Source organism: Thamnophis sirtalis, unplaced genomic scaffold (assembly GCF_051295495.1).
Source record: "Thamnophis sirtalis isolate CommonGarterSnake01/CBP01778 unplaced genomic scaffold, rThaSir2_p1.2 scaffold_3, whole genome shotgun sequence".
In the NCBI taxonomy this organism is placed as follows: domain Eukaryota; kingdom Metazoa; phylum Chordata; class Lepidosauria; order Squamata; family Natricidae; genus Thamnophis; species Thamnophis sirtalis.
The window spans coordinates 115,517,120-115,531,831 of record NW_028261383.1 but is presented as its reverse complement, the minus strand read 5'-3'; the positions used below and the strand labels follow the sequence as shown (position 1 = coordinate 115,531,831).

General features: G+C 41.0%; 1 protein-coding gene across 1 annotated transcript; it reads left to right on the top strand.

The window, feature by feature from the left end:
• The first annotated feature begins 2,279 nt into the window (after positions 1-2,279).
• Positions 2,280-4,899, top strand: RNF222 (ring finger protein 222). Its single transcript, XM_014071683.2, has 2 exons — positions 2,280-2,398; positions 3,010-4,899. The coding sequence occupies exon 2, from the start codon at positions 3,043-3,045 to the stop codon at positions 3,712-3,714; it is 672 nt and encodes a 223-aa protein (XP_013927158.2). The 5' UTR covers positions 2,280-2,398; positions 3,010-3,042; the 3' UTR covers positions 3,715-4,899.
• Positions 4,900-14,712: the final 9,813 nt, after the last annotated feature.

Below are 14,712 nucleotides of genomic sequence, written 5' to 3'. Positions count from 1 at the left end.
ACAAGAAGCAATGGGTGGAAACTAATCAAGGAGAGAAGCAACTTAGAACTGAGAAGAAATTTCCTGACAGTTAGAACAATTAATCAATGGAAGAGCTTGCCTACAGAAGATGTGAATGCGCCACACTGGAAGTCTTTAAGAAGATGTTGGATAGCCATTTGTCTGGAATGGTATAGGGTTTCCTGCCTAGACAGGGGGTTGGACTAGAAGACCAATGCATGTCCTTTTTTTGACAGAAAATGGGCCCGTTTTCACGAAAGATGGGACATTTTTGGGAGGTCTGCAGAGTGCACAAACTTTTTTTTAATTTGCCTCTTCAAAATCTTGATATGCCTTATACTCCAGTGCCTCTTATACTACAAAAAATACGGTAGTTCCCAAATATCTTAACCCTACATCTGGTGAAGCATATTGATTATGGCCTGGAGACTAACTATCAACCAGGAAAAGTCTTGTTAATTTTTGTTTATTACTATGCCAAAGAACCAAATTTAGGAATATAAAGTACATGGAGCAGTGCCATGTAAAAATTCCCTCCACTTATTTGATGAGGATTCCATGTTATTTCCAAAATCCTGTTCAAAGGACTGTTCAAATTCATCAGTTCAAATTCAGCCTTGGCAAGAAAATGGCAGTTTTTAACCATATCTTAGAACATGCCAATGACCTAGATGACTAAGTACATGAATCCAGGTTGCATTTAATGTCAAGATGGGAGGAGATACCTCTTAATCATTTCATTTATAGTTTTGAATATGAAATGTTTTCCAAATTTCCCAATCAGTTTTTCCTTAACTTAGAAGGACTTTATTAAAACTCAAAAGTGCAAGCAATTATTTTTCTTATGTAAATACAGAGAATTGATCCAATCAGTCAATCAATTGGGCAAAGAGCTGCTGCATTCTGGACCCACTGAAGTTCCTGAACTGTATATGCAACTTAGTACATCATTATAAACTATGATTTCTTTAACCATGATACATTCAACAGTCAACATTGGCTACATTTACCATATAGTAGTAAGCCAGCCAAACCTATGATTCTCCCCCCCTCTCTCACACACACACTCACTCACACACACACTCATTCTCACACAAGTTCATACATATTCTATTAAGCTTGGTTATTTATTTGCAGTCATTTCATTAACTCAACTAGATAACATCAGCTCTGCACTGATCTTATTGCCTAATTGGGTAATGAAAAGCTTGCAAGTAAACAACCAAGCTCGGAGATTATCAAGAACTTTACAGGTCAACCCTGAACTACAGACAGTCTATTCTGTTGGAACATCCCATCAAGTCAGGTCTAACACTTTATATATAAACTTCATCAATCTCCTTAGGACTGTTGCAGGCAATACAACTGATGCAGTAATCTGCTTTGCATTGAACCCCAAATCAGTGACACAGTGACATTTACTTTCAGAGGATTAATGCAGATTTTCCATCTCTACTAGAAGATCTGGGATTTTGTATCCGGGCTCCTCTGAATACTTCCCCGAGTATCAGACTAGCTTTTCTATGGTAACTATGGACAATAGCAATAACATCCTGAAAAATTATTTACTCATCAAATTTGAAGGCTGCCCGTCTCACTAACAGAGCAACTCTGGCCTGTGTTTTAATTAAAAGATAAATTAAATTAAGATAAATTAAAAGATAAAAATCGTATAAATATTATATTCTTCTAGAAGGCAATTAAAACAGGAACAGAATAATTAAAGTTAAAAATTAAAAAGAGGGAGGAGGGACATCAAGGCACTAACCAACCCCAAGCTTGCTAATGTTAATTAATTACATTAATGATAACTGCTTCCATCTGATTTTTTGCATCCCAGAGAGGATAGTCTTACTCTGTGTAGACTTTCTTTTTTTTATTGCAGTATAACAAATCCTCTGCCTACCTCTCCAATAAGAACTAAACAAGTTTAAGATACAATGGATCTAAGTTACTTAGTTTCAGTATACTGGGTTTCAGCTAATGGGCATGGCACAGCAGGGCTCAGAATATGGTATCTTCCTTGTGACTCCTCCCCAAGTACCAAACAGAGAAGGAGAAAACTTCAGTTCTCAAACAAGTTCCTCCACATTCACTCCTTGGGAGCCACCCTTCAGGTCACTTGCTCTTCTTAAAGGTCTGATGCAAGACGGAGCATAGTTATAGTGTGTGCCACCCAGCAACCATCTCTAGTTATATAGGCAAGCTGACTTCTAGGGTGCTGGGAAGATCAGACCTAGAAGGACTGAGTCCATGGAAAGGTGCTGGGGGAAGGCTTGGTGCCTGGGAAGAAGGTACTTCTGAGGACATTCTTCCATGGGACAGAAGCGGAGCCTCAGAAAACAATCTCCTTTACATGATCTCCATGGATGAAGCATATTTGAGCATCTTTTGATATGTATGTACATAACTATGTAACACATCAGTGTCATTCCAACTAAATGACGCAGTTCTATTTTGTGGGGTAGCTAATGTGTATTTTATCTTCATTTTTTATTTTGCTGCAATTTGAAAGGTGGTGGTAATTTATATTATATTGTTATGTTGTTGATGGTTAGTTAACTTGGATATAGGAAGAAATGGGTTAAGTGAAACTATTTTGGCTGGCAAATGAGTTAGGAAAGTGTGTGTGTGTGTGTGTGTATGTGTGTGTGTGTGTGGTGTGTGTGTAACAATGGCAAACAGATAGGATTTAAAATTACATTGATGAAATACAGTTGACCTGATTCCTTCTCATGAATTTAATGACTTCCCTGTTTTGCCAGTTTGGTAGGGCTGTAAGGTAGAAAGCTTTGTGGAACCAAATACTGTCCCAGGTTACATTAGGTTGTACAGCCTTGTCTAAATAGCACCTCTGTGGATACACACATGGATGCTACAGGGAGCCTCTGGGTTTGGGACAGCAACTCTTGCCAACTGCTTGGTATCAAGTCTTGTGTTAGATTCACACGTTCTTCTTCACTCTGTAGCTGTTTGATGACAAATCTGCTTGCTCTGTTTTTCATCCAGCTTGGTTCACAGAAGTGATCTGAGAGGGCAGGGATGTCTCAGAACAACACTGGCAAAGAACCTCCTGCCGCCCCCCCAGGCGAGTGCCCTGTGTGTTACGAAACATTTCAGTCTCCAAAAGTGTCCCGCCGGATGCTGAGCTGCGGCCACACATTTTGCCATGACTGTTTGGTCAAGTGTCTGCTGTTCCATGAAGAAGGGTACCTGCAAAATAGCCTTACGTGTCCCATCTGTCGCTTTGTGACCTTTCTCTGCAATAAAAACGACTGCTGGCCTTCCAAGCCAGCCCTGACCCCATCCTCTTTGGAGTTGCCTCTCTCACCTTCCTCGTTGCCACTCACCTGTGGAGTGCCACACGGCTCTGCAAATACTTTGGTGGTTCCTGGCCATTTCCTCTTGCCGCTGCACAATTATGGCAGACAACAAGGTTCGCAGAGGTATCCTATCGTGGACTCCATTGTACGGCCCAGTGGCCTGGAATGTGAATCTCATATCTTCATTATTACTCAGTGTGGAATGCCACTAATGGAAGAGGAATACATTACCATAGATCACGGAGAAGCTGCTGAATCAGAAACATCACAAACATGTTCTGGAATGGGCTGCTTCCAGTCACCTATTATGATGGCTGTTTTCCTTATCTCTGCTGTGGCTCTGTTGGGGGCTGTACTTCCCTGGCTTCTGCTTGTAAGAAATAATGAATGAACATGCTGGATGAATCCTTCTATTTCCAAGGTGGGATGATTCCACGATGAAGATTGCTTGTCACTGCATCTACAAGCATGGAAGCCCAAATATTTGCAGGGTCCAGATGGATGGGAAGTCTTATGAAGGGACTGGGAATTGCAGAAAATGGTATTTACGTTATTCTTCCCTTGTCAGGGTTACTAGTATCCTTATTTTAGAGATGCCAGGAAGACCACCAAGAGAAATGTTTGATCCTTATACTAAGATAATTTCCACTACTATTGCATCCTCTTGTTTAATTGCATTGGTCTCCAGCTCCATGACATTCAGACAGCAGGCGAATGGCTGTGCTAGTGATTATGAATATTGTAATCTGATCTATTTGGATGGTGCTGAGGTGAGGGAGGCAATTATTCATTGTCTTAGTTATATGGTAGATGTTTATCTGCCCTTCCTCTGAGTTGCTCAAAGCTTTATGAAAGTTCTCCCATTCCCAATGAGGTCAGATCACATCAGAGATAGAAATATTTCTCATGTTTATCCACTAACATTCCAGAATCTTTCCTGTCAACAATCTTTATATCTCATTTGCATTTGCAAGTTAGCTTGAATCCTGGGCACAGGGAGATTGTTTTCACAAAAAGTTCTTGCCTACTTAATTCCACCTTTCATTTCAGTGTCCACTGTAATTAAATAAACAATCCTGTTCAAAAGACGTTTATGGCAGCCTAGGCAGCAAGGAACATTTGGGCTTATTCCATTCAAATTCCAACTCTTCCATCACATAGTTCTGGAATATTAACTCAAAAGGATTTTTATCCCATGGACCAGCAAGGCCTGAATTTCTACACATATAATTGGGCACACATGATCTTTTGAGATGTTTCATTATGTTATGGGCATGGAAATTGCTACTTCCTTATTCTGTTCTCAAGGCAAAAGCACAGTGCAATTAAGGCAGAAGTGGCTAGTTGGGGATGCTATTGAGCCAGATCTGAGCAAGATATGTAGCACTGTATTGCTATTGATTGCTTCTGATGCTGTGGTAGGCTAACTACTATTGTACTACATGTGTAAAATATCAGACACTGTGATATTTTAAAGCTAGATTTGTATTATTTTTGTAGCTTCTAAGTTTTGTTTTCTACTTTTGATAATTGTTGTTACAACTAGGATTAATAAAATAATTTCATTTTGGCTGCAGCTTTAGCATATGGTCTATTGTAGTTTTCAAGAGCAGTTTTACCAAATTGTCTTGTCTTCATTCCAAATATTGCCAAAATCTTTCCTAACTTGCCTAGGCAGGAATCCCTTCTTGTGAATCTCACTGTTGAATATACAGTCAATAAGCGCCCCTTATGGGCAATGAAGAGAACACCACATGTATAATTTCCAAAGCCAGCTTTCCCCAACCAGGCAAACTCCAGACTAGCTAGGAATCCTGGGAGCTGTAGTCTTAGTATATCAAGAGGTGCCATATTTGGGGAGTCTGCTGGGGAACTGCTGGGAGCATGTGTCTTGGCATCATAATGTCAGGCGCCTCCCGGCAATTGAAGCACTCTTTCTTTTTACAAGCATGTGATATTTGTGATGCGTGTTGAAATGAAGTTGCCGTGGTGACCTAAGGAATTGTTCAGCTGTGGTTAGAATTGCAAATATCCCATTGTAAAATAAAGTAAAAACAAATTGAGGAGTTCATACAATATACACAACTGTTATCCCAAGTCCAATATCTTACACTGATTTCTCAAACCCACGCATGCCCTCTTAAAAATAATGCAGTATTTTTAAAGGCTAAGTAGTTCAGACATTCTGTAAGAGTACTGTAAATGTGAGTTACCCTGCAAATCCTGGGCTTCATCTTGAAAAGAACATGGAACATACCTTTAGAAATCCTGAAATTTTTCATATTTGGCAAGTTGCAAGTTATCTTTTGATGAGTCATAGCACGTAACCTGGATGTCAAACGTTCACCAAGAACTAAACTAGAACTGGGTTGAGAAAGACACAATTAGGATCTTCCAGGTCTTTAAAAAGAATTGAAAAAGGAACATGCACCCCCAAATGGCTTCTGAAAGGATGAGGAATTACTGAAAGGATGTTGTTTCAGCAATGACATGGTCCCCTTCCCCTATGTCTATAAATACTATTAGCTCCATGGGGAGCAAAAACCTGCTGCACCATTTTCTTTAAAAGGGGAAAGAGAAGTGAAGATAAACATTCTACAGACAATTGGGTATGATTTCTAAATGTCCCACTTTTAAGGTTATCTCCAGGAGTGGGTTGCTCCCGGCATTACTGCTGGTTTGGTGCGTGCAAAAATTGTGTGCGTGAGCATTTGCACAAAAATAGGTCTGCACATGCGCAAAATGTAAAAAAAAAAGGAATAAAATTAATTAATTAATTAAAATTTTAATTAATTAAAATTTGTGCAATTGCAATTGTTCTGCACGTGCGCAGTCATGAAAATCAAGATGGCCGCCCCATAGGAGAACCAGTTTGGGGGCGTGGCAAGCCTGGGTCACTGCTGGTTCCAGCGCCAAACCTCTACTGGTTCAGCAGAACCGGTCTGAACTGGTAGGAACCCACCTCTGGTTATCTCCATACTGGAGAAAATGCTTATACTCCTTATAAAATTTTATAAGTGCAGGTTATTGCCAGTTGGAAGCATAACGAATAGCCAAGTGAAAAGGTTTGGCCTGGTAGATAGCAAGAATTCTTGATAAAGATTCCTAAAATGTAAGAATGGGATCCAGGAATGACTTCTCCACACATCTTTATTCCTCTGTTTGATGCAGGACTGGAAACCAGCAAGGAATAGCATGAGAATCAAGAGAGTCCTACGAGAACTGATCAATGTCTCTTTAGTCCAGCATTTTGTTTCTCACATTTGGCAACTGTTGCCTGAGAAGCTCACAAGCCAAGAAAAGGGAGCTGCATTGTGTTCCTTCTTGCTGTACTCTCTAATTGCCATTCAACATCAGCTCCTCTGATTGGACAAGTAAAATACTGTATACCATATTTTTTAATGTATAAGACACACCTCCCCCCCCCCTAAAAGTGAGTGAAAATTTAGGTCGTCTTATAGACTGAATACGAGCATTTTTGGCCTCCCTAACCTTCTGTGTGTTGCATTTTTACCCTTCCTGGCCCCTAGAAGCACTCTGCAGTGCTCCACAGGCCCTGTTTTTGCCAAAAATGGGTTTGTTTTCGTGAAAAATGAGCTTATTTTTGGGCTCCCAAGCCCTCTGTGCATTGCATTTTCACCCTCCCAGGCCCTCAGAAGCACTCTGCAGGCAAAAAAATGGGTGCATTTGGGGCAAAAACAAGCCTGGTTTTGGTGAAAACGGGACGTGTGGAACACTACAGAGTGCTTCTGGGGGCTGGAGAGAGTAAAAGCTTGATGCACGGAGGTCAAAAGCTATTTTTTTCTTGTTTTCCTCCTGTAAATTTAGGTTCGTCTTATAGTCTGGTGCATCTTATAGTCAGAAAAATACAGTACCTATGGCATCAAATGTAACAGCAATTAGCCTACAAATCATAGTCCTGACAATTTCCTGTACTGCAATGAAAACTATAATTTTGTTGAAGATCCACATGAACAATAATATAGGAATAATTCTTTGACCACAGTGCTTATGAAAGCACTAAGAAATTAAGCTGGGTCTAAAAAAACAAGATCTCATATGGCGATTTTATTAGAGTTCAAAATACCATGGGCACTACAATACAACATAATCAAGTTTTCTTGTTGATGCTACAATTATCCAGACATAACTATATGCAGATTCGTTTCTCCCCCAATCTGCAAAGAAGTATAACTCTTCAAAACATTCAAAGGTAATCATTGAAATGATGCTGGATATGGCATGCACTTAAAGAGCACAAGACGCTAATGCTAAGTTTAGAAGGGGCCCTGGGATAGCAGAGCTCTTGTGGTTTTGGAGTGGCTGTTTTATTTCATTGCCTGTTATCAAGCTGGCAGGAGATGTTTTCCATTTTTTTTTAACTATGCTGCACCAAAGTTCAAGGGCATCTGCAATTCTTCATGAGCTGTTCTGATCTGATCTTGTAGCCCAGAGGCTCAATTCTCCCATTTTTTTTACCCACGTGATGTATCTTGTTTGTCCCATAAAGACTGGTTTTGAAATTAATTCTCTGAGAAATCAACCTTGGACCATAATTCTCCCCCCTTTCTAACTTTCTGAATAAAAGCAATATTTGCAATTCTCTTCAAAGAGCCTGTGAAAACCTAGATTCATGCATGGGTCATCTTTGTAACCACAGATGCATTGGTTGCTGATTTGCTTCTGGGTACAATTTGAGATGGTGGTTATCACCTTCATGGCTTGGTGCCAGAGTTATCTGAAGGATTGCCTCTCTCTAGTTACATCTACCAGGTTCACCAAGAAGGAAAAACAAGGTATGTTGCAAGTCCCACCTATTGGAAATGTACATTTCGTGGGCCCAAGAAAAGGCCTTCTTAGTGGTGGCTCCCCTCCCTATGAAATATCATACCCCCCAAGAGAAGATCAGCCTCCACCTTTTCTGGAAGGCCCCAAATATGTGGTTCTGTCAGCAGGCCTGTGGATCCCAGAGTACTATGGAACTGGATTTTTAATGCTGTACATCACCTGGTGTTACCATGTATGGATTGGGTGGCCACCTACATTTGTTAAATAAATTCTTTAAGATGCATATTGATAGCATTTTGCTCAGCATAAAGCTAGATTGCTCAGTGATTTTAAATTGAGAGCAGAGGTGGGGAATTATGGCCCTTTTATGACTTGTGGACTTCAATTCCCAGAATTCCTGAGCCTGCGCAGAAACATCCGGGCAGTTGAGCAGAGCCTCCTGCCACTGCCACTATCGGTTTGCCTGATTCGTGATGAAACCCACCTCTGATCTCACCCCATTCCTAAGACTACCATAAAGGGGGCGTGCATAAGTGCACCAGCATGCTTACCATCCCTGTCCTATTGTCCCCATTTATTTGTATTCATTTCTTTCGTTCACGTCCATGTTTATACCTGCTCTCTTGTACATATTTGACAAACTAATAAATACAAATATGAAAATAGAAATACAAATTACTTGTGATAATTGCAAGGACCACCGGAAGAAGAAGAACATTTTTCACAATTGCACAGAAGTGGACTGACATCCAAAGTATCAATGACTGAAGACAAATGAGCAGCATTGCCTTTCAAACCTTACTTGGGGATTTCCTTGAAGTCTCTGGTTGGTCCTTCTAGGAAACGGAGCACAGGACTTGGGCCTGACTATGAACTATGGGGCTATTCATTTGTTTGTCTGTTTTTATCTTCCTAATAGCTAACAGCGATTTTATGGGTACAGAGAGTACCAAGAGCTATTTTGCTTGCCCTGGAAGTGCCTTGGTACTTCTGGCATATAGCGGAAAGGTCATGGTTCTATAGTTAGAGAGGATTCTCCTCTGTTGTAAAGTACCTCTTGCCTTCTCTTTGTGCATGTGGCAGAATGGATTGCATGATTTGTTTAGGAAAGTGCATCTCAAAGAAAGGACCCTGAGAGAATTGCAATGGTGAGACTCATTTCGCCCCACCACCCCAAACTTGATTCAGTCCTGGATTTCTAACAAATCTTCTTCTGCAGCTCTTGTTCCAAGTTATCCTGTTATTCCTGAGTTAAATGACACCTGAATGCTGAATGACCTTGTTCCGCTCATCAAATCATATACTTTAATTACTGGATATGAATGATTGACTGAATTGAAGTAATCAATTATATGCTAGAGTCAACATGGACTCTAAAATCAATAAATAAAATTGCATAGTGTTATCTTAGTCAACTGACAATTTCCATTATCTATTTTTCTGGTAGAGTGCAGTCCAAAGTCTTATCTGATTTTCAGATTCCACAATGTTATAGCACTTTAGCCATAACCATACATACTATATACGGTAGATATGCACCCTCTCTAACTTATTCTTATCTGAACTACACCAATATATCTACTAGCACTCTCTGAAGCCACTAGGTGGTGCTAGTGTATTGTTACAATAACCATAACTCCTTAGTTTTTCTTCTAAGACAAGAATGGAGTGGAGGAACTGGTGGGATGAGAGAGAGAAAAATGGATACTTTGACCATTATCTCCTCTTCTTCTAATTAATATTAAATACATGAGCAATGCTTGCTTAATAATGGAGGAATGCTTAAGTTAGCAAAAAGTTAACACATGGCCCCACTCTGGTTAAGAGCTGAGGAACAAGAGAGTAGCAAACAGGAATGCATCTTACACAAGCACCCAATAAGTGAACCTTTGTGCTAAGGCCATCTTAAATACTATGTTGTTTTTCTAGTTTGTCATTTTAGCCTCGTGAATGAATCCGTGATCTAAAGAGCTCATGCATATGTGTACAACATGGCTCTTAAGATCAATCAATAGCCTCAGAACCGTAGCTTGATAAATCGTTCATCTCAAGAAAGGACCTAATCTCCTTAAGGCCAATTCATAACCCTATAATTCAATTGATGCAAAATCAGCTCAGCGCAGCACTGTCATTGCTGTTCCGGTAATTGCCTCTCTTAGTCAGTCAGGCTGATTGGATTATCTACCATCAGCTGTACAAGGGCTGACCCCTCTGCAGAACGCTGCTCAGCTGGGCACTCCTTTGCCTTCAGGTACAAACAGCCTTGAACGCTGGATTAATGGTTCAAAATTCCCCTCGCTGCTGCATCTCCATGGCAAGTTTGCTGCTCTTCCAATACACTACTCTCTTTCCAAGGGACACTGCACTTTACCTTGAGTGTGTAGGAGAAAGAGCCACTCTCCACAGGAAGAACTAATTGAATTCAACATTTTGAAAGGAAAAGATAGATAAGAGATGAATAGGCATATATGAGAATGAAGGATTCTGGAGTAGAAATAAAAATGGAGTAGAGGATTAAGAAAATTAGAACAGCTTTGCTGAAGTAGATCTAAGGATCTAAGGACTACCTGGTCCAGCATCCTCTTTCCTGGCCAGGAATATGCCTCTGGGAAGGCAACAGGGGAAAGAGGAATACACATATCTATACAAGAGGTATGCAGAACGAGGCTGCTTTTGATCCCCGGGGGTAGTAATAGAATAGCTATTCTCTCTCTCTCTCTCTCTCTCTCCCTCCCTCCCTCCCTCCCTCTCTCTCTCTCTCTCTCTCCCTCCCTCCCTCCCTCCTTCCCTCCCCCTCTCTCTGTTCACAGGTGGGAGCGTGTGCACTTTCAAGACAAGGTTGAATCCTGATGGTTGTCTGAGATTACCCTGGAGTCTTCTTGGTAAAATTTTCTGGTGGTTTGTTCTTGCCTTCTTTCTAGGGCTGAAAGAGAGGTGCCAACCAGTTGGCTTTGTGCCTAATGTGGGACTAGAACTCACAATCTCCCTGTTTCTAACCTGGTGCCTTAACCACTATACCAAACTGTAGCCATTGATAATCTTATTTATTAGTTGTTTAATTCCCCTTAAATTTATTTACGTATGGCCACAAATTGGGACAACAAACACCATCATTTAATTCTGTACATAGAAAGATGTATCTCCCAACTTTCTTGATAGTTAACCTTACTGATTCCTAATGATACGAATATTCCAATATTCCAATGCTCTGTGGGAGAAGGACACTCCCCCCCCCCACTCCGTGATTGCATAGATTCTATCATGTTCCCCATCAATTGTCCTTCCTCCCAATCTAGTTTTCACTCCTTCTTCCATTCTGGGTCCAATAATTCAGTAATCAAAGGTAAGATTGGAATTATGTTTTTTTTGAGGTGGGGAAGGGCTTATGTACACTGAATTTTCCAAATCCAGACATGGCCTGTGTATTGCAGAACTGCAGCCATGAACACAGTATAGCCAGCGGCAGTTGTGGAGAAAAAAAAATGTTGAAAATGACCAGGTACTAGAGCTGATAAAGGAAACAGAAAGCACCAGGAATTGAAAGGAAGGTGCTGCCTTACAGCCTAGCAATGGCAGATTTGGGAATTGCAGGAAGCCTGGGGGTGGGGGGTGGGGGGGTGATTGCTTGCTTCATCGGGTGCACTGGAGAGGCCCATTAGGCAGCAGTCAGCTTGCTTGACTTTACAGCTCAGCTGCTGAATAATTGAGCAGGAGCTCAGCGGGCTTTCTGCGCTACTAGGAAGCAACGGAGAAGATCCTTTATCATCTGCTTAATGAGATACTTCCTCCAGACTCTGCATGGAGCTTCCTAAGGCATTGGACTCATTTGCAGAAGGTGGCAGTTAAAGAGTTTAGACCTGGTTGGGTGGGGGAGAGGGGAGGTTTTCTGCACTTGCATCTGAATTATTGTTATCGGAAACAAAGGCTGAAGATTTGGCAGTGATTCAAGAGCTGAATCACTGAGATTGCCATTCCACAGCGTCACTGAGGACAGGAACATGTGGAACTGGACAAAAATTGTGTCACATCTGTTGTTATAACAGTGCATGACTGATGGCGTACTTACAGGACTGTAATCTGTCTTGTCCAAAGCTTGTGAAGGGCGTGCCACAAACTTGCAAGACCTGTTGTCCTGACTAAAACTCGGTGTCTTGTAGGGCTCCCGCCCCACCGCTCCAACCCAATTTGGATCGGAAGAGAATCTGTGCCGGATCCTTTACTTCTGCCTCTCTGCTCTGTTCATGGGCAGACAAGGAGGCACCATCCATCCATCCTTGTGGGAGCAGGGCTTCCGTGCAGCCTGGTGATGAATACCGCGTGTCCATTTGCAAATTAACAGCAATTAGGAGCTGGCATTATTGCCTAGGAGCCCATAAGGACTCCTGCCAGCTGAAAGGCTGTTGCTGTTGTTTGGGTTAATAAACAAAAGTTAATCATCTATCACTTCCTGGGCAGAGGTGCCTTTGCCTAGTGGCTAAAGATTTGGGAATATCACAAAAGAATAGCTTTTTTGCTGGGTGAGAAATCTGGTAATTATTTAGGGATAAGTGGTAGTCATCTGGTTAATACAAGCTACGGTTGTGAAGTTTCAAGTATCAATTAAAATGATCCCTTGCCTTCACTATAAGGGAATGGTAGATGTACCCCATCAGCCCTGCCTTTAATCCAGATTGTTGGGGGCCATGTGGTCACTCTGTACTCTGGAGCAGTATATAATTTTAAGTGCTATTCCTAGTATTGCTAATATAAGCTAATATTTCTGCTTTAAGAGGATTCTTTTTCATACTGGTGTCTTCTCTGGTACATTGTACTGTTTATTATTATTATTATTACACAATTGTATCACAGCGGCCAGTTGTTTCGCCGGATTTGGCATTGGTTACTAGTCGGGCCCCACCCAGGGGCCTAGGACGTCGTAACGTATTTTCGTAATATAAGTGCAGATCCAAGCAGTGCGGCTTTTTGCATTTGACTGATGGTGATTTTGTCAATTTTTAACTGTTTTAAATGTAATTCCAGTGCTTTTGGAATAGCACCCAGTGTGCCAATTACCACTGGAATTACCACTGCTGGTTTGTGCCATAGTCGTTGAATTTCGATTTTTATTATTATTATTATTATTATACAATTGTATCACAGCGGCCAGTTGTTTCGCCGGATTTGGCATTGGTTACTAGTCGGGCCCCACCCAGGGGCCTAGGACGTCGTAACGTATTATTATTATTATTATTATTATTATTATTATTATTATTATTATTATTATTATTATTATTATTATTATTATTATACAATTGTATCACAGCGGCCAGTTGTTTCACCGGATTTGGCATTGGTTACTAGTCGGGCCCCACCCAGGGGCCTAGGACGTTGTAACGTATTTTCTTAATATGCATGCAGATCCAAGCAGTGCGGCTTTTTGCATTTGACTGATGGTGATTTTGTCAATTTTTAACTGTTTTAAATGTAATTCCAGTGCTTTTGGAATAGCACCCAGTGTGCCAATTACCACTGGAATTACCACTGCTGGTTTGTGCCATTATTATTATTATTATTATTATTATTATTATTATTATTATTATTATTATTATTATTATTTTATTGTTTTATTTTATTATTATTTTATTATTTATTTATTCATTTTATTTATTTATTATTATTAATGTATTGCTCTCCCATCTCACCCTAGGGCAACTCTGGATGGCTTACTTAAAGTCATAAAACTATGCCTATACATATACTTTAAATATTAATCAATTAAAATCAAACATTAAAATGTAAGGACACAGGGTGGGGGTTGAGTGGAGATGGAGATGGGATCTGTTCAGAGGTGGTATTCCACCAGTTCTGACTGGATCGCCCAAACTGGTAGTGGAAATCATAGGAGGCTCTATTCACCCATGCCCGGCTCTATGGCATCCCATTTAGGTCCTTTTTTCACCAAAAGTGCATATGCGGAAGGATCTGCGCATGTGTGGAGGTGGTGCGTGCACTCACACTTGTGAACCAGTAGGGAAGGTAAGTGTATACCACCACTGGATCTGTTATTCCTCAGTCAACCACCTCCACCCTGTTGTTCCCCCACTGGGGCCCCAAATCAACTAGCAGAGCCCTGTCTTTAGGCTGCTATGAAAGGATTGGAGGGTTGGGCCAACCTCACATCAGTGGTGGGGGGAGGGGGGAGGGGAAGGGTTATTTAGAAAACATATCTGCCTGTCAGGCCAAAGAGTTGTAGCAGCTCTTCACAGTGGACATAACATAAAAGTTGCATGATGACTCAGTTCCTATGGTCAATGTCTGATCCGCCTGCCTTCCACAGCTTATAAAGATACTGCTCCCATGCTGAAAACATGGAGAGAAGAAGAAACTAGAATTCTAAATTCAGGGAATTCTATTCTGGAATTCTAAAAGAGGTCTGCTGAAGTCACATGACTTGAGAGAAAGAGGGAGGGGATTAGAATGAAGTAGTCAGCAACATCTGAGTTGCTGTCCAATTGCCACTTCCATAGAAAAGCACAGGGAGATTCCCCCTGCCCCGCCCCCCCGCCCCCCCCCTGCAACCTCAAACAAAATTCAGGCTGGTTTTGAACACAATCTTTTCTTC